At 39.9% G+C, this 18,632-nt stretch overlaps 1 protein-coding gene across 1 annotated transcript in view; it reads left to right on the top strand.

The window, feature by feature from the left end:
- Positions 1-18,632, top strand: part of LOC139709975 (PHD finger protein 12-like) — a 36,223-nt gene that overhangs the window by 4,299 nt on the left and 13,292 nt on the right. Inside the window, exons 3-6 of the mRNA XM_071621924.1 lie at positions 9,017-9,089; positions 11,124-11,347; positions 15,678-15,922; positions 17,125-17,236. Of these exons, the coding sequence (XP_071478025.1) occupies positions 9,017-9,089; positions 11,124-11,347; positions 15,678-15,922; positions 17,125-17,236 (654 nt within the window). The remainder of the gene's footprint in view (positions 1-9,016; positions 9,090-11,123; positions 11,348-15,677; positions 15,923-17,124; positions 17,237-18,632) is intronic.

Genomic DNA, 18,632 nt, shown 5'->3' with positions numbered 1-18,632 from the left:
TGCATGCTACTGTAATGAAACCCACATTAGGCCAAGTAAAAAAAGAAACCAGTTTCTCGTCCTCGCGCGCATCGATTTTGGCCGCCGCATCGATTTTTTTACTATTTACTATTTTCAAAATGGCGCTGAAAATACAAAGAAATTCATAATTCTCATCCCAGCCCGCTCCCCGCCCGCATCGATTTTCAGTTGCCGCCTCAACTTTTTTTATATTTACTATTTTTTCGGCCGCCGAAAAAAGAGAAATCGACAATTCACCTACCTACCAATCATGATGTCTCATTTCTAATTACGCCTTGCGTCCTCTACTTAGCTGTAGTACAGCTGTAGCTTAGTGCGTATGTAATAACGCATGCATTTCACACTGCGAGCTCGGCAAGAAGGAATGACCCACAAAGCAGTCGAACTGTACCAGTTGGATGGGCGCGGGCGCCCGGGCGGGCCTGGGCTAGCTGTGATGTACAGCGCACTCGGTACGTCGTGAACGCGATAGCGGCAACATTTTTGCGATCAATCGCTGATATTCCACGCATATTTCGCGCATTGTTCGTATTTTTCCCCGTTTCTCATATTTCAAGCGGATGAATTGTACTGTAAAAATGCTTGTGAGGATTGTATCGAGTTTGTATACATTTTCATGTCATTGTGACTATGTGCATGTGTGTGCAGTGTCGTGCAGGGGGGGGGGGGGGTGGGGGGGTGGATCCCCCCCTCCGTCCTTATGTATGTATGTAATATATATGTGCTTACATGTAGGGCCTACATAGTAGGGTACCCAAGGGGGGGGGGGGGGGGGTCACCGTGCACCCCCCCAGGACTCCTCAAAACTTACTTGACTTTGTTTTGTTCAAGTCTCACGCAACTTTCGAGACCAAATTTTCAACATCCGCGTATACTTTTGTGAAGTCACGCCCGTTATTGTAAGGGAATGTCCCCCAAAACGGGCACAATTTTGTGATTTTGTGTACATTTCCTATGGAAAACAGGTGCTCTGTCATGAAGGTCATGAAAACCTGATTATTTTTACAATTAATCACTTTCATTGATTAGTTTTGTGCTAATTATGGTAGAAAAGTGGTCAGTGACAATTTCCATAGAAAAACAAAGAAAAAACAAAAGTTGAAAAAGTTGAAAAACAAAGAAATACATAAGAAATCATGAAAAACAATAGAATACATTAAATTTCACCTAGAACAGCCACTTTTCGTTCCTGTTAACATCTTGATTATGTTTTGGTATGTCATGAGGATCCTAAAAATGTAAGTTTCGAGGAGTCCTGGGGGGGGGGGGGGATGCACGGTGACCCCCCCTTAGGTACCCAAGTAAAATGAATGCACTTTTCCAGCAAATGTAGAATTATCAAATGGGTGTACAATTGTATCTACAAAATAAATAACTTTTCCACGGATTCTGGTTTGTCTCGTATTTCTGCGGGATACTTTTCTTTACGATGTAAATTCACGGACACGGCCGTGAGTCGTATCATCTGTAGTGTGGTATACAATCATTCATCATCCAAATGATGAGTGATTATCAAATGTCTTTTTGGAACATTAAGAAACATCTTTAAATGTTTAATGCTATAATGCCATATCAGTATCATTTTGACATCCATCTGCAATTGTACAAGCCAGTTTCCAGTTGCATGTGCTACAATTGTACTGTGAAGAAATGCAGATACATACCAGCTGTGTGGACACAAAAAGTCACAAACACCAATGATGAATAAAGCAGTGTTTTGAATATCATAGAATTTATTTCAGTCGTACATTCTTTGCTGAAAGACATGTTTTATACCTGTTTCATTTAATAGCACAATACATCAGAATTGCAAGTACACTGGTATCAGAAATGCCATTACAACACTAAATACCAGTATTAAGATGGTCATTTTCCCTTGACATCTGTAGTGGAAAGAAAAAGCAAATGTATTTCTGCATGCATGAAGTTTCATTTCAAGTATGGTACATAATCTATTTGTTTGAAAATGCACAGAGTGCAGGCAAGACATACGCTTGAGACCTGGTCTCTCATAACACAGCTACCAGAGTGATATTTCATTTCATAAATTGGATATAGAAATAGTAAAGCCCTCTCTCGTTACCTTTCTCAGAATTACCGGACGAGAAACTCATATTACTTTCATTTTGACAATCCTCGAAAAAATAGTAAGATATCAAATAGTAAGGACCTCCCTCATCGCCCTGCTCAAAAAACCCGGACGAGAAACTACTATCTTTTTTTACTTGGCCTTATCCTCGCACACGAGTATGCCCTTTGTTACAGTCATTAACAAGTACAGTAGCCTACAGTGTGCAAAGCTTGCCTTACTACCAATATGAGTGTATCCCAACCCACTAAGGATTGTTATACATTGAATAAAGGAACCAATGAGAAGCGCTGAAATGAGTCACGTGTGCGCTCTTTATTTTCCTACTAACATGCATGGGTGTACAAAAAGTGGTAGGGTTGAAGGTCAAACTCAATTTATGTTTGTGGCGTTCAGGTATAAACCCTGATGATGTATCCAGGCAATGTAAGTTTATATTTCACACTGTACATTAGATTGCAGTAGGTCAGAATTCAACAATATGCTGTGCAGATGCTGTAATTCTGCTCTTGTGTCATTAAAACTACATACCATTACTAATGTACAGGTATTACCATGATTTTGATGGATTAATTGAGTGAAAGATACAACCAGTCATTTGCGGAGCAATATCGAACAGAGATAATGACTCCTCTTGTACAACTCATTGCAATATGTAATGTTGTTACCGCCACAGACACCAGGATCTCATTTCACAAAAGATATTGAAAGGGAATTCATGCTAGAATTGCATCTTCTTGTAGTAGCGGCCAATTAGGAAGTGGGATTCCTGACCATTTGCCATGCATCAAGAGTTACTGCCATGGCAACTTTCTATGAAATGGAGCCCTGATGTTAAAAGTTTCCATTTCAAGGAATGGGCAGAATGATTGGGCCAGAATACAGTGTGTGCAAACTTGTACAAAACATACAGCAACTTTTGCAGTCATTTGTACTTCTTTTCACCTTCATGATATGATGTGCATTGTGGTTACAGGGCTGTAGGCAATTCCGCTTTTGTGATATGTAGCACACATTCAGTGTAATAACAGTGTTCTTCATTTGCAATATTGTCTTACACATTGTTTCTTTCTAAAAAAAATGCTCTACTTTGTTTCTTTCTTGTGCATATTTTCAGCATGGTTTTTTTTGTCCTCTTCACTGCTAGTGGACATTTTACATACAGTGTACTGTATGTGACTTTGCATCATGTTTCAAAAACATTTGTAGTGACAAGAAGGTTGCTTGCCAGTGGACTAGACAAAACACTATGTCTTTGCTCCATAGATGTTCCATGTGCGTTACTCACTTCACTGAATGTAGAATTTTGGCTGAATTTTATTAACGTAAAACACTGTGCTGGTGCCCTTCATTGATTCATGATGAATGGATTCTTGGAAGACATATGTGGCGTTCTTAGACAAATGAGGGACATGAAAATAAGGGGTGAAAATAATCATGATATTGTCAAGCCTTTGGCATGCCTCTTGGTTGCTGGGAGCAACCCTTGTTACAGAGGTGTGCATAATGTTTGAATACAATGTATATGTGCAAAAAAGGACCGTTAGAGGGCTTTCTTTCAGCATCAAGAACTCAATCCAAACTGTGAAGGGGTGATATCCCCTCAAGCCAGTGTGGTATTTACTCCTCTACACTTCAGGTTACAAGTAAACAAAACAAACAACTATCAAACAAAGGAAACCATGCGGATGCAATGCTATTAGAGAAGACACATATCTAATTCTGTTTAATTTCTTGAGTTTGCTATTCAGAATTGTGTCATTTGAAAATCTGTGCAGTGACTGACAGTGCTGTCATATGATTGGCTGTCTCCTAACAGCTTCCATGGCAACGGCATTCTGTTGCAAATTTAATTGGATAAGTGAAGTGAGCCCCAAAATGGTAAGATTGACAAACGAACAAACCAACAAAGGACACCCAAACATATTATACTCCATTTGTATCCCTTGGTAGAACTTTGTAATTGCAAATAAATATATTATGCTAGATAATGGCTTATTTACAAACTTGTGTAGTTATACTGCAGGTAAATTTGTTATGGGGCAGAAATTTTATGGATTTCCTTGTCAAATTAGGGAAACTTATACCCCTTTCAGTAACTCATATTATGCATTTTTAGCCAGCTCCTGGCCTGCGTCAAGCAGCAAAAATTGCGTTCAGTAACTACAACATTGTATAGCAGAGCCGCGCTACTTTTACAATGACCTATCACAGACGTGGACACATAAGGGATAACTGCCATGGTATACTTATAGCTGAGCGCACTACTTTTACGATGACCTGTTCACAAACTCGGGCACAAAAGGGATAACCATGAATGTGCACTCCAGCAGGGGCATGGCCAGGTAATTGTGACCTTTGACCGTGCAAGGAATTTTGGCCAGAGCCTGGTGCCTTTACATTCCTAAACCCTTTGGTCGGCGCCAGGCCCGCACCTGGCGCTAGCCTACAACAGTGCCAAAATAGCCTGAGCCTGGCTAAAATGGCCCGCATCATTTATAAACTCAAAATTTTATAATGTAGCTTTGACCTGGCCCTCACCAGAGAGTTACTGAAAGGGGTACAAGTCTAGATGTAGTTTGCGGTCCAAGAGATATGGTCTCTTTCATGATGGCAATAAAGGTAGAGTGCGGTGAAGTAAGAGTAATCATTCTATTTCATAGGGTTTCAGAACCATGTCTGTCTATACATTAAAGACTGTTCATGGTTGGACCAATCATGATGTAAGTACAGATATTTTGATTGTATATCAGTATCCATTATTTTTCTATCACTCTGGTTTGTAATTATCCTCTGGAAATATCATAGAGGGTTGGAAAAAGACTACATAAAATATATCATGCTTCCTGTCAAATGCACCTTGACACATGAGTGACAGTCGGCTTGTTATAGAGAACTTCAGACGCTTTCAATCTGCAGCAACTAGAAGACACATGTACATGTTTGATGAAAAGGGGAAGAAGTGAATTTTGAGGAAGACAGAATAAGAGTATAAACATGTTTCTCTCTGCCAATGTTTTAATACTGTATTGAAGTAGTGTGTGTTCCTGCAGTGACATTTTAACATTACAAAAGGCATGGCAGGGGTCATGCTTTGCTGTCATGGTTTAAAGAATTACAGGAGTACAGTACGAGCACGACAGACTACAGAAGCATTTTTTGCCTTGTACGTGCCTGAATTTGTAACAAGTCCATCATCACCGCTGGCAAATTTGAGTACTGTAGCTACTGGCAAGCTTTTCTTGTCTCACATTGTAAAGAATCTGAAAAAGAAGTATGGCTGTAATGCAGTTTACAAGTGCAACACCTCTTTTAAGCATTACATTCTTTTTTGTTTTCTCACTGTTGCCCTAAGAAGCCTCAAACAATCGGAAGAAATAAATGGAAAGATGTCAGGGGAACTCTCCTTGCTTACTTTAAGATGTGCAGAGTTCTTCTGAAATGTTACGTTTGCTATTTTGAGATCTAAAGCCCTCGTCACATAAATTTTGAAGGAAATTGAGGAGGGCTCGCAGCAGAGCTCTGCCTCTCGAATCCTGATTGAAATTCAGGATCCAGCGCAGAGAGGGCTTCTTCTGTCCACAGATTGATTGCAAGTGTCGTCGGACCGTAATGCTCGCAGGGCTCCCGCAGCTGGCGCGGAAAGAAGGGTCTTGCTCTGGTCGTGTAGCGTCTGGGGCAGGCAGGCAGGCTGATGGGCGAGCCGCGGATGAGTCACCAGTCTTCAGTGGGGTGGGATCATTCTCCCAAAGACACAAGACTGAGGGAAGAGATTGAGAGAACGAAGGAAAATACACTGGATGGAGGAATGGATGGAGGAGGAGGAGGAGATGGAAGAAACAGTAGGCAGCCCTGCTCAGCAGTGGGGGGATGGACAAAACTTGCATGTTGAGTAGATGGTTACCTGTAGATGTCACAAAAATTAATGACAAATGTAGTGATGTCCTACATGAAAGAGCAAATGAGAGAGAAACTCCCGGAATGTTGCTAAGGTCTGGTTTGTGTTCATGGATAATGGTACAGCATGGACTAGCTTTTCCCAATGTCAAACCATAACTCAATTTTCATTGGGTCCTGAATTACTGTAGTTGCTTGACTGAGAAACTTTTGTTTCGTTTTGTTTGTGTGTTTGTTTGTTTGTTGTTATTGTTGTTGTTGTTGTTGTTGTTGTTGTTGTTGTTGTTGTTGTTGTTGTGTGTTGTTGTTGTTGTTTTTTTTTTTTGGGGGGGGGGGGGGGGTTTGGTGAAAAGGAAGTATAAGGTCTCTGTACATTGTATGCATGCCAGTAGGTTCCCCAGAGTGCGCAATGTGTTGGATTTACACTCACATAGATGTGGCACCCATGTATGTCACAGTAGCAAGTTCACATGAGGTTGGGACTGAAAGAAATAAATTAAGCTTTTAGGAGACACATAATGAAAAGTTGACATTTATGGTTTTTAAGACAGACATCTGCCAGAAAACAATTTAGATGGAAGAATCAAATCGTAATGTCAAATTGTAACATTTGTAATGTCAGGTCTTTTTAATTAACTAATCATTTTTTTTTCTTTACAGTGTCTTCAAAAATCTAAGCAGGAAACTTTAGGCCTATATATAAAACTGCAATTTGTGTAAAAAGTGCAAAAATATTAATTAGTTTTAATGTAGTGTTATCTGACAGTAGTGATTTGTGCTCATTTATGCATATTTGGTTTTTATTACGCTAGGCAGCATACCACTGGGATGTAAAAACACAAACAAAAGAAATAAAGCATGTTGTTTACGTTATTTCAATCATTTACGTCATGTTCATTTTCAAATGACTGCCAGTCAGGTGCAGCACATTCAGCAATTAATGGTGTACGTAGTTCAGCCGTCTATCTGGCATTACAGGTATAAAAAGAATAATACATGATGTGATTAGGAAACTACTTTTAGAGCAATTAGGTCTGTGTCGTCTGCTGTGCATAATGTAGCATTCTCTGTAGCATGGAAGGAGTACAATGGATGACATTTGTGAACCAGTCATAAAGCTATGGTGAAGAATTCTTGGTATACCATTTGAATGTGACACCCAACCCATCAGTCTTGTGCTTATCACACTGTACACTGTATAGAGACTAATGGTTTTTTTTTTCCAAAGCACAAGGAAGTGACATGGTTCACATTCATCAATTTCGAGACGTACTTACGTCACATCCTGGGTATGTGGTCAATCAAGTGGAATTGGGAAGAAAAAAACAATTGAAATGTCTATGAGCCGTTCTCAGCATTGAAAACCTTAAGGTGTATTGATGGGAAGTTTAATGTCATTTGCACCGTAGCAGTCCATTCAGATATTTCACTTTTAACATACGGGCACACACTGATTTATCAAAATGTACTTGATTCTTTTTCTTCACTTTTGTCCCAGGAAAAAAAAAATGCTGTCTTTATTGTTCTTGAGCATGTTTTTGAAAATAACTGTTTCCTTTTTACAGGGGTAACTCCTTCCGATGGTAAATATTTCACAGATGCATTAAAGCAACATTTTTGAATGATTTTAAAGTTGCAGAATTAGAAATTAGTAGCAGTACTACAGATCAGCAGATAAACAAAGTCAGTTCAAATGATGCTGTCGAAGTGTAAGCCGTAGATAGAGAAATCTATTGCTTGACACATGTAAGCTAAGGTCATATTTAGTTTTTCTTAATACTTACATTGTGTAGGCTGTACCTACTAGGTAGCGAAATAGTGCCATGTGCATCACAACGTAAAGCATTCTATCAAAAAGGATGCCAGTTATACACCAGTGTGAGGTATACAATCGTACTTGTGTGTGCATGCCTCTCTCTTCATTTCCAGTATTCTGCATACATTGCCAACCTGTCAAAGTTAACTTAGCACTGCCCTAAGTCAGCATGGATGCATACTCAATGTCTCTAACATTTCACCTGCATAATTTAGAGATTTACAAAAAGCTTGTATCTCCTTACGATTCAGAGCTGGCGCGATAATTTAGTGGATGCGCAAATTGGTGTATCAGTTACATAACTGTATATTCCCCTTGATTCGCCACGGAGTGTGTGTGTGGGGGGGCAAGAGGGAGCTTCAGCGTACCAACTCATGCGTTCCCAACAAAGAATGCCTTGCCTAATGTACACAGAATATGTCTCCAGCTCATGTGTCATGCTGTGTGGGACATGCAAAACTCTCCCTCTCCACGGAGCCTACATGGTAAGCCAAAGCCAGGGCCCTACTACTACTGTATACATGTGCTGTACCTGCTACTAGTGGTAGCTGTAGCAAATAGCTTTCATCAGAGGGCAGGCTAACATCGAGAACATGAGTGGAGTGTGCATTGTGTGCTATGTCTTTGTGCGTCCTGCAGTTGGTGTGTATGTTTCAGCAGCGCAAGCCAGACTGACTCCTCAAGGAGGTCATGAAGGACTGACATGGGGTCAATATCATGCTCACAGCCACATTAGCCTCCTTCCCCAGTCTCTTCCTCTTATAAATGTATTGTTGATTATCATCATTACTGATCCTGACTAGAAGTCCTTCAAGTCATTGTGTAAATTTCCCTGGTAAAAATAAATCAGTAGTTGATGCAAGGTGTGTTGAGTTGAATGGATGACTGCCCCATACAAACTGACTGGTGTGATCAACCACCAGCTTTTACCTGTACGATATTACACACAGAAATGCACACAAATCAGAAACTGCAATGGCAGTGTAGGGTCTGGTCATCTAATATGATTTATTCTGTGCTTTTGAAGATATCTTACTTGATCAATAGTTAATGATGATGCTCATATCTTTCTATTTGGTTTTTTTTTTTTAAGAATTTGTTCATTAGCTCTGGCGTATTTCTCATCTTCCATCCATTCTTTACCAAAGATTAATGGTATTTACTTTTTCTTCTCTCTCTGTCTCTACCTGCAGCAATCCTCCATTATCTGAGGAAGATCTACCCTCTGGGGAATGGTTGTGCCACAGATGCACCGTAGCACCGCAGGTAAGCCAATGCTGCTCTGGGCAGCTTCCATTCTGTGTACACCTGAAATTAAGGGGAGACCGCAGCCGGCCTGAATCCTTCACCAAGCGGGAGGGACGAGTAGACATTTGTCCTTGGATACTGTGCAGCAAAGTGCAGGTTCCTGGCCCGTGTATTATTTTTCCCCCAGCAACGCAGACTTCAATTATGTTTGAATTCCATGCCACAATGTGAAGAGGAGAGATAGATAGAGTTTGGGAGAGAAAGAAGGAGAGATAGAGGGAGAGAGTGATACAGCACAATTGCCCTGCACTCAAACAAGCTTTGCTTTAAAATATTTTCGACTTTGTCGCACCGTAGCGCAACGCCCTGGGAATGCCCACATGAAAGAATCACGATTGCACTCAGCAAATTTGATTGCAAGTCCCAAGCAAATTTTGAGTAAACCCTCATGAGGGATTATTACAGTAGCTGTATTGACTGAGTGAAAGCCTCAGTGAAGTTAAGACAAAAGAATGTATTCTGTCATTCATTACTGCCAGATAATATGCAGTGAGTTAGCGATAGTTCAGTGTTTATGAAATGACATGCAGGGAATTTATACTTTTTCAGTTTTGTGAACATCAGAAATGGTTTCTACAGTAATGCTGCGCATGAGGGAGGGAAGAGAAAATACAATTTTGATTTGTTGTGTTGCATTTAGGCACAATTTCATTTTGAGATTCATCAGGCAATATACATAATACAGCAGCAAATTGCTGTCAAACTGGAAAATCTTAAAAATGAATCATAGGAAATCAAGGCAGTAAAACATTTGTTTTGTAGCAAAATCAGACTATAATGAAGGTAGAAATTTGTCAGGATTAAAAAGAAAAAAGAAAAAAAGAAGACTGACTAGTAAAGGGAAATAAAGCCCAGATATACAAGTGTGTGTGGAATGAGTGAGTGCAGAAATAGTAGTAGAGCGCATCAGTGAAGTTGGAAAATTGGACAGATTGGTTCAAATGTTGTTAATTTTTAAAGTGTCGGTAAAGCCATTGCTGGATAAGAAGGATACAATAGTTAGTGATGTCACACATGGACAGTGATATCAAGATATAGAAAGAATCCATGATGTTTTGATTTTTCTATTATAATGAAGTAGCACTTGGCTTACCTCTTTCAGAAGGCAGGGAAAATAATATTACCGTCAACATATGTCAGTAACAAGTGAAGGAATGTGTGCTTTTCATGAAAATTAGAATTTTCTAGAAATTCTTGTGTGGTGTGTGTACTGGAAACTAAACAAATTTTGTCTGCATGATTTATACCTGTGTCTTGGAGGATATGTTAGTACGTGATAGCTGTGATATCTATCACAAACAGTCATGTAGGAATTCTGCCTTTCCAAATAAGATACTGTATGGAGCACATTAGAGAAAAATGTTTGTCTAGCAGTATAACAGGTGCATGAATATAAATGACTTGTATTCATATATTCCCATTGATTTCATATTTAGTTACTTGATGTTCATATGGTCATAAGCTTAAGGTATTAGTCTGTGATATGTCACATTTTCTCCCTATCTCCTGTAATTTTTCTCGGTATTTAAGATCCAATGTTTTCCATGGGGTACATCTTCTGTAATGACTCAGAACATCCTGAAATTTATAGATCTATATATTTGTTACCTGCCTGTGTCATTGATGGCCATTAAGTGACAGTTAATAAAGAATATGTTCACATCAAATATAGCATATATGCTGTATTGATTCATATTTTTTTCCCCGCATTGTGAAGTATGCTTTAGAAGTTTAGTCTTCATGAAACAGAATGATGTAATTCATGCAAAAAATACGTGCTTTGTGCATATGTGCAAAGCAGGCCTTTCCTTTCTTTGAAATATCACTTTACTCCTAGTAAAACATTTTGTCGCAAATGATTCTTCCTTGAGACATCTTTAAGATGATGATGAGTTCCCTTTTGCTGTTTTGTTTCTTTTGTCAGTTGTCCTGGCTTTCACTTACATAACAAGTTTTGTTGTTTCAATCTATCTCTAACCGATCCTACGCCAGCCACTGGACACCCCAGAGATCAGCCTGTCGGACACGATCAAAGCGATAGGGAAAACAGAGCGAGCAGAGAAGGAGAAGCGGCAGAAGGAGATCAGCAGCAGCGGCAGCAGTAGCAGCAGCTCAAAGGAGAGGACAACGCTGCTGAGACTCAACGATAGACTGAACGACAGACTCATGCGGGAGGGGCGGGCTTGTATGCGGCTGGCCCAGATCCAGGCATATAGGTGAGAATCAAAAAAAAAAATCAGGGATTGTACCCTTCTATCCTCTATGTTCTCTTTCCATGAAGAAAGGATCTTTTCTTCTGCCCTGCTGTTGCCCTTGATCAAAGCTTGATTTGAGATTTTTGCCTGTTTTTTTTTTTTTTCATCCAAATGAAAAGAAATATGACAGTCAGTAAATGTTTACAAATTTTACCTTTTTTCAGTTAGCTTTTCTTCTTTTTTTTTTGATTGCATAAATGCACAAACACATTACACACGTCTTTGTGGAGACTAGTACAAATAAATGATTCCTATAACCTCAGGGAAAGTGGTTACTCAATACTTTTGAATACATGCTCAGCAAATGGCATACAAAGCCACAGAAAGTAGCATATTGAATGAGTACTGAGCTACAGTTGGAAATTCCTTCAAGTGAATAATACTCTACTTTTGTCACTTCTAGTTCTTATTTATTCTTTACATTATTATTATACCCCCGCCAAACGAAGTTTGAAGGGGGTATATAGGAATCAGCGGACGGTCGGTCGGGCGGTCGGGCGGTCGGTCCGTTGCAAATCTTGCGTCGCGAACTACTTCCTCAGTTTTCAACTGATTCCCATAAAACTTGGCACAGATGTGTGCCTTGGGTTGTAGATGTGCAAGACATATCTTTTGACAGTACCCAAAAGTACGTTGCCATGGTAACGGCATATAATGGGCAAAAATGGGTACAAATCTTGCGTCGCGAACTCCTCCCACAGTTTTTGATCAATTTTTATGAAATTAGGTACAGATGTTCATCTGAATATGTTAATGTGCAAGACACATATTTCCGCAGTGGCAAAAAGTGCGTTGCCATGGTAACGGCATGTTATTGGTAAAATACATAGGGCAAAATGCTTCATGGCAAAACTGCTTCATCAGTGTTCTTCCAATTCTCATGGAATTCATATTGAATGTTTATCTTAGGATATAGGTCAGCATGACACATTTCTTGACAGTGACAAAAAGTATGTTGCCATGGTAACAGCTCACATATTATGAGCCAAAATGATGGAAAATTTTGTGTTGCAAACTACTTCCTCAGTTTTTGCCCAATTTCCATGAAACTTGGTACAGATGTGTGCCTTTGGTTGTAGATGTGCAAGACGTATTTTTTGACAGTACCCGAAAGTATGTTGCCATGGTAACGGCATATTAATGGCAGAAGATCAAGGAAAGATCTTGCGGATTTAACTACTTCCTCAGTTTTTTGACCAAAGCTTATGAAATGTGGCACACACCTTGATCTTGGTGGGAAGATGTGGAAGACATATTTTTCGGACGTGTCGGAAGCTGCGTTGCCATGGTAACGGCATATAAATGGCAGAAGATCAAGGAAAGATCTTGCGGATTGAACTTCTTCCTCTGTATTCGACTGAAGCTCATGAAATGTGGCACACACATTGGTCTTGGTGGGAAGATGTGCAAGACATATTTTTTGGACATGTCGGAAGCTGCGTTGCCATGGTAACGGCATATTAATGGTGGAAGATCAAGGAAAGATCTTGTGGATTGAACTACTTCCTCAGTTTTTGACAAAAGCTTATGAAATGTGGCACACACAATAGTCTTGGTGGGAAGATGTGCAAGACATATTTTTCGGACATGTCGGAAGCTGCGTTGCCATGGTAATGGCATATTAATGGTGGAAGATCAAGGAAAGATCTTGTGGATTGAACTACTTCCTCAGTTTTTGACAAAAGCTTATGAAATGTGGCACACACAATAGTCTTGGTGGGAAGATGTGCAAGACATATTTTTCGGACGTGTCGGAAGCTGCGTTGCCATGGTAACGGCATTTAAATGGCAGAAGATCAAGGAAAGATCATTCCTTGGGTAAGACTGTCGTCACGGGGCGGGGGTATTAATCACCTTAAGTGATATTTTTTTTTTTGTATTAATTTTGAAAAGCTGAATAATTTGTTCAGTAGAAAGACCCTTGTAATGATTAGATCTGCCAGATGCACTCAGTAGTTATGTACATTACATAGGAAATTTGTCAAGCCCCGACGTACTTCTGTGGTCTTGACAAGTCACGTGAGATTCGGGTAAAATCAGGGAAGCATGTTGGTGAAATACAAAGAAAATGGAATATTAGAATTTAAAAGAAAATGGGATGTTATAAAGCTTTTATAATTCCAGTGTCCTTTAATTCAAAGTCAGAGCCCCCAGTTTATTATGTATTACAGTATTGTGTATTTTGCAAAGCAACAGTCAACGGTCTTTCAGTTAGAATGTTATACTCGGAGTGGAGGAAACATCAGGCAATTACACAGATCAAATCTTAAATGAGGTACCATTGCCACCAAATTTGCCCAGGAAGCCAGCCCCCTCTCCCCACCCCCCTCCCCTTGCGCTTCTGATTGAAGCCATGCTGTGCAGGTAGAATGACATGACTCATGCATAGAGCATTGTTAACGTGCAATTAAGGAGGGAGATTTCGTGTGAGGGGCGGTGAACACACCCCACCCTTCCCCATCCTTGCTGTCTCCCACGGCAACAATGAGATGGAGCAGGGATCCTCTCTCTCTCTCTCTCTCTCTCTCTCTCTGGGGCAAGTTGATAGAAAGGGGAATTCAGAGGAACCAAGTCTCCCTGATTCCAGCGGAGGATATGTGGGAATTGAGGGAATGCAGCAATTTTAGTAGAACACATCAGCAAAGTCTGAGGAAAATTGGACAGTGCTTCCAGAAGTGATGAATTCTTGAAAGTTTCAGTGCAGCCATCGCTTGATGAGAAAACTACAAAAGTTCATGATGTCATGTATTGAAAATGATATTTAAAAAAAAAGATGTAAAAGAAAATTCAACATATTTTCCCTCATCTAGCATAATGAAAGAGCATTTGACTTTACCTCTTTCAGCATGCAGGGGGAATGATATTACCCATTATATGTCACTTTATACATGTCGAGGAAATGTATGCTTTCTGTAAAAAGATCAAATTTTGTGGAATTTGTCTATATATTATTTACATCAATGTACCTACATGATGTCATGAACATAAGTAGCCTCATCCAGCGGTGGCTGCACAAAACTTTAAAGGGGCATAGTCCCGGTAGTGTAGAGGGCGCCGTTGATGATACTGCCGATCACCGTTAGCATTGATATGAAGATTACCGAAGTTGAGCTGTCATCAAGAGTAAAGTGCGTAGCTGTTGCTAAGTAACGTTGCCTTTGTCGTCTTCTCTGCGCATCGCACAGTCTGTAGTAATGCCAGGGTGCATGCATATGTGATTGTTATTATGACATCACAAAAGAAGTTTGCTAAAGCTGTCATCCCCTCAGCCGAATCATGAGCCGAACTGTGATCTGACCACTGACTACAGTGAATCGGACTTCTTCGGACTCGGGGAAGTGGGCCAAAGCGTGAGAGGAGTCGATAGCGTAGGTCTCTATAGGAAACTTGCGCCGTGCGCCCGCGTACGCATTTTACTAAAACACCGGGACCATGCACCTTTAAAAATTTATAATTTTTGTCCAATTTTGCTTTAACTTGGCTGATGTGATCTACTAATACTGCTGTATTCCCTCTATGCACACATATTTGGGTTTCATTCCCCTTTAATGTCCTAACAAGAGAATTTAAAGGCCCCCCCCCCCCCCCACTCGAGTTAGGAATTATCTCCAAACTGGTGGGATGCATGTCACACTAGACTATCTCCTTAAGTGCTCTGTGGATCCCCCTGACTCTGACATGTGAATGTTGGTCACTGTGGTAGCTACAGTAATGGATGGATAACAAGCCAGCTGTAGACCCCACATTGGTCATGTCTGTGGGGAAAGACCTCGGTAGAGGGGATACAATGGATGCAAGCTAGTTTTCGCTTCTTGAGAAACATTGCATGGCTGTGACAAAATTTACTTTCTCTTTTTCTTATCTGTCTCCTAATGTACTCTGAAAATTATTCTTTTGCCTCCTTCCATCCCTCCCCCTCCCCCCAAAAAAAAAGAAAAAAAAAGAGAAAATTGTAGTCTCTCCAAGACTAAGTGTGTTGTGAGTGTAAATAATTATAAGGTGAATAGCAGCATCAGGGATGCCAAATGTTACTTTTTGGCAGTATTTTGTACTATATTTTGCTAAAAACAACGCAAGTTTCATCGAAAATACTGTTTTCCCCAAATTATATTACTTTACATGGCTATTGCAAGAGAGATAAAAATACTGTTTTCTACCAAAAATATGCCTTTTAAACCCTTAGAATGCTGCAGTGGTATTTACAAGGTTGGCATCCCTGTATCATGGATGCAAATGATTCTATGTGAAAACATTCCCCCTTTTTATGCTGTCTTGATGACGACTCCAATAGGGAAGCACAAATCGAAGCGGGAATCATTCCAAAGGATGCGGCCGAAGAGGCAGAGAGAGGCGCGGCTACCGAGGTCAGCAGGGAGGAGAGGAGGGCGGATTTGGCCAGGAGGGGGGAGACGGAGGAGGACGAGGTCTACGCCAAGTTTGAGAATCCCCTCAATTACCTCATCAAGGCTGTGGCTGTACAGAACCCCAAGCAGTTCTCTCTCCCTCCGGAGATGATGCAGCATGCACCCCTACCCGGTATGGTAGAATCTCAGGATATAGACAATGCAAGCTCTCATGTGTTTACATATGTGTGTGTGTTTACAAGATACTGTATATGCCATATATTTAGCAAGTCTAATTTTTTTTGGGGTGAATTTTGACTTCCTGACAATTTCGTGAGTGGTTAAATTCGTGATTGTGGTGAACAGCAATGGACGGAGAAATGTACATGTGCGTGTCGCATTCATGTCGGGATCAGAATTGATATTTTCACCTGTTTTGAAATTCGCAAATAGCACTGACTCGCAAATCAGTGAAAATAAAACCCTCACGAAATATATGCCATTTTGAGATATTGGCTTGTTACCAAAATTTAGGAAGGAGCATTGCAGTCTTTTCCAACCTTTCCGATACAAATCTAGCTGCACCTTTGAAGGGTGCAGAATCTTTCATTCATCTGAGACGAGGATGGTTGAATTTTAGCGTCAAAATATACCAGATAATGTTGCTGTTACATACAATTGTATGTGTCTAACTTATATACAAATATGTATAAAACTTTTCCTGTTTTATGCCCCTGTCATGCTGCTTTTGCTTACAAAAACTATCCTCAAAAGTCAGATATGCACACTTACTCCTTTGCGTGCTTTGAGTGTTGATTGGCACAGAAAACTTCTTAGTGTTGTAAGACACTGTCCATAGTCCCTGGCACAGAAAGGGTTAACCCTGCTTACATAGGCCGTGTTTATTAGATTTTGCGTGCCTAGAATCACTGTTTTGAAACACTGTGTTTCAAATCACAGTTTCGTCAGGAGAGCGTTTATAAGATTTTTTCTCCGAGCGTGTTGGGGCTCTCGCTCAGACTGTTCCATTGCGCAACTCACTCTGCGCACTTTTTCCTCGGCAAAAGGTCAAACAGGGTGCGCGCAAGGCATTGTGACGTCACATAAACAGTGTTTGAGATCGCGGTTGCGTTTATAAGATTTTTGAAACATTGTTTCTACAGAAACACTGTTTTGAAACGCACTATTTTGTGCGTTTCAAAACAGTGTTTCAAAACAGTGTTTCAAATCACGGTTAGCGTTTATAAGATTTTTTTTCTTGCTAGAAACACTGTTTGGCCAGAAACAGTGTTTCAAAACACTGTTTCTGGCCAGAAGAAAAATCTTATAAACGCACCCATAGTCAAACTTGACACTGACATTCTACATCCTCTGTCTATGTCTTGCCCCTCACAGGCACAACGAGGAAGAAGAAGAAAGAGGAGCTGTTTAAGAATTACAAGAAGCCTCATGAGATGGACAATATGATGGTGCCCCTCCCAGCCAAAGTCTGCTTCACCTGTAACAAGTGAGTCACTGCCACAGTTGTGTTGATATCACAGATGCCAGTTGATACTTTTTTGCAGTATTTTATACTTCTTTTTTTCTTTAAAAAAAAAAAAAACTACAGCAGGTTTCATGGAAAATAATGTTTTTCCTGAATATTGCTAAGCATGTCCTTTGCAAGAAAGGTAGAAATAACTGTTTTTCCCACCAAAACACACCTTTTCAGCCCACAGAATACTGCAGTACTGTTAACAAAGGTTTGCATCCCTGCACTATACCAAGGTGTATCATTGAAGGTTTTTTTTTTTTTTTTTTTCCCACCCACATGGATGTCTTTATGTGAGACTTCACATATTTCATGCATGGAGCTCTTTTAATGGAGTGTATTAGCCCAGTCTCTGTGTGCACATGGAGAACAAAGCACACGGGTAAATTATTTTAAATAGATCACTGGAAGGTGTGTATGATTATTATGCCGACTTTATTCATCTTTGACCTCGCTGGCAAATGTTGAAGAAATGATTTGTGAAAGGTGATATTCTGTGTTATACTGTCACATATTTTCTTTTCTCACTTCCTGAAAGATGTAACTACATGATATATGACATAAGAGATTTAGTAGCGATGAATGCAGTCATTACCATGAACATAATTTTTTTTTTTTGCATTATGTTGCAACAGAGCGTGTCCTTATGACCATGACATAAAAATAGTCCAGGATGTTCCATTGCTAGTATAGCGGCATTCCTATTTGCATAGTTGTCCATTTTATGTACAGTCAAATCTTGTCTCTAAAATGACCCTGGGGGACATTTTGAAAAGATGTCCTTTCTGGACAGGTGGTCATACAGAACTTTTTGTAAGTTCCGGGCAAACTGCCGCGAGGGAAATGTAATTCAGCGATCTTGATATATGAGTAGTTTAACTGTTGAAAGCCAAAACAAGTCGAGAGATAGGCGTCATTCATGCTAGCACCATTACTCTGATATTGGTACGTTTAGCTAAAGGGGATCCCCCCCAGTATAATCAACGCTGTGTCAGTGGTTTCTTCTGGCTGGGTTTGTTCATTGTTGTAACTTTCTATAAAAAGCTGCGACTCCAATGCAGCCAGCCTAGCTCTTGAAAAACAAAATATAAAACAAAACAAAACAACCAAAAAAAAATGGATAAAAAGCTAAAAAATATAAGCCAACAAAAAGAGCACACCGAAACAGTTACATATGGTACACACAACATATTTTGCAACCGTACTAGTAGTATTTTGTGAATGAGGACATTTGAGACAATGTTCCAAGTAGTTACATTTATGATCAATTGAGAACCACGTCCCTGGAACGAGAAATGATTTAATATCACCATGAAATATATGAAAAAATTATTAATTGCAGTAAATGTATAGCACATACAGTGTTATTCGA

Source organism: Diadema antillarum, unplaced genomic scaffold, assembly GCF_040938485.1.
Source record: "Diadema antillarum isolate AM-2024a unplaced genomic scaffold, OU_Dant_1.0 seq00001484_RagTag, whole genome shotgun sequence".
Classification (NCBI taxonomy): domain Eukaryota; kingdom Metazoa; phylum Echinodermata; class Echinoidea; order Diadematoida; family Diadematidae; genus Diadema; species Diadema antillarum.
The sequence above is the reverse complement of the archived record's forward strand: the minus strand, read 5'-3'. Positions and strand labels throughout refer to the sequence as shown.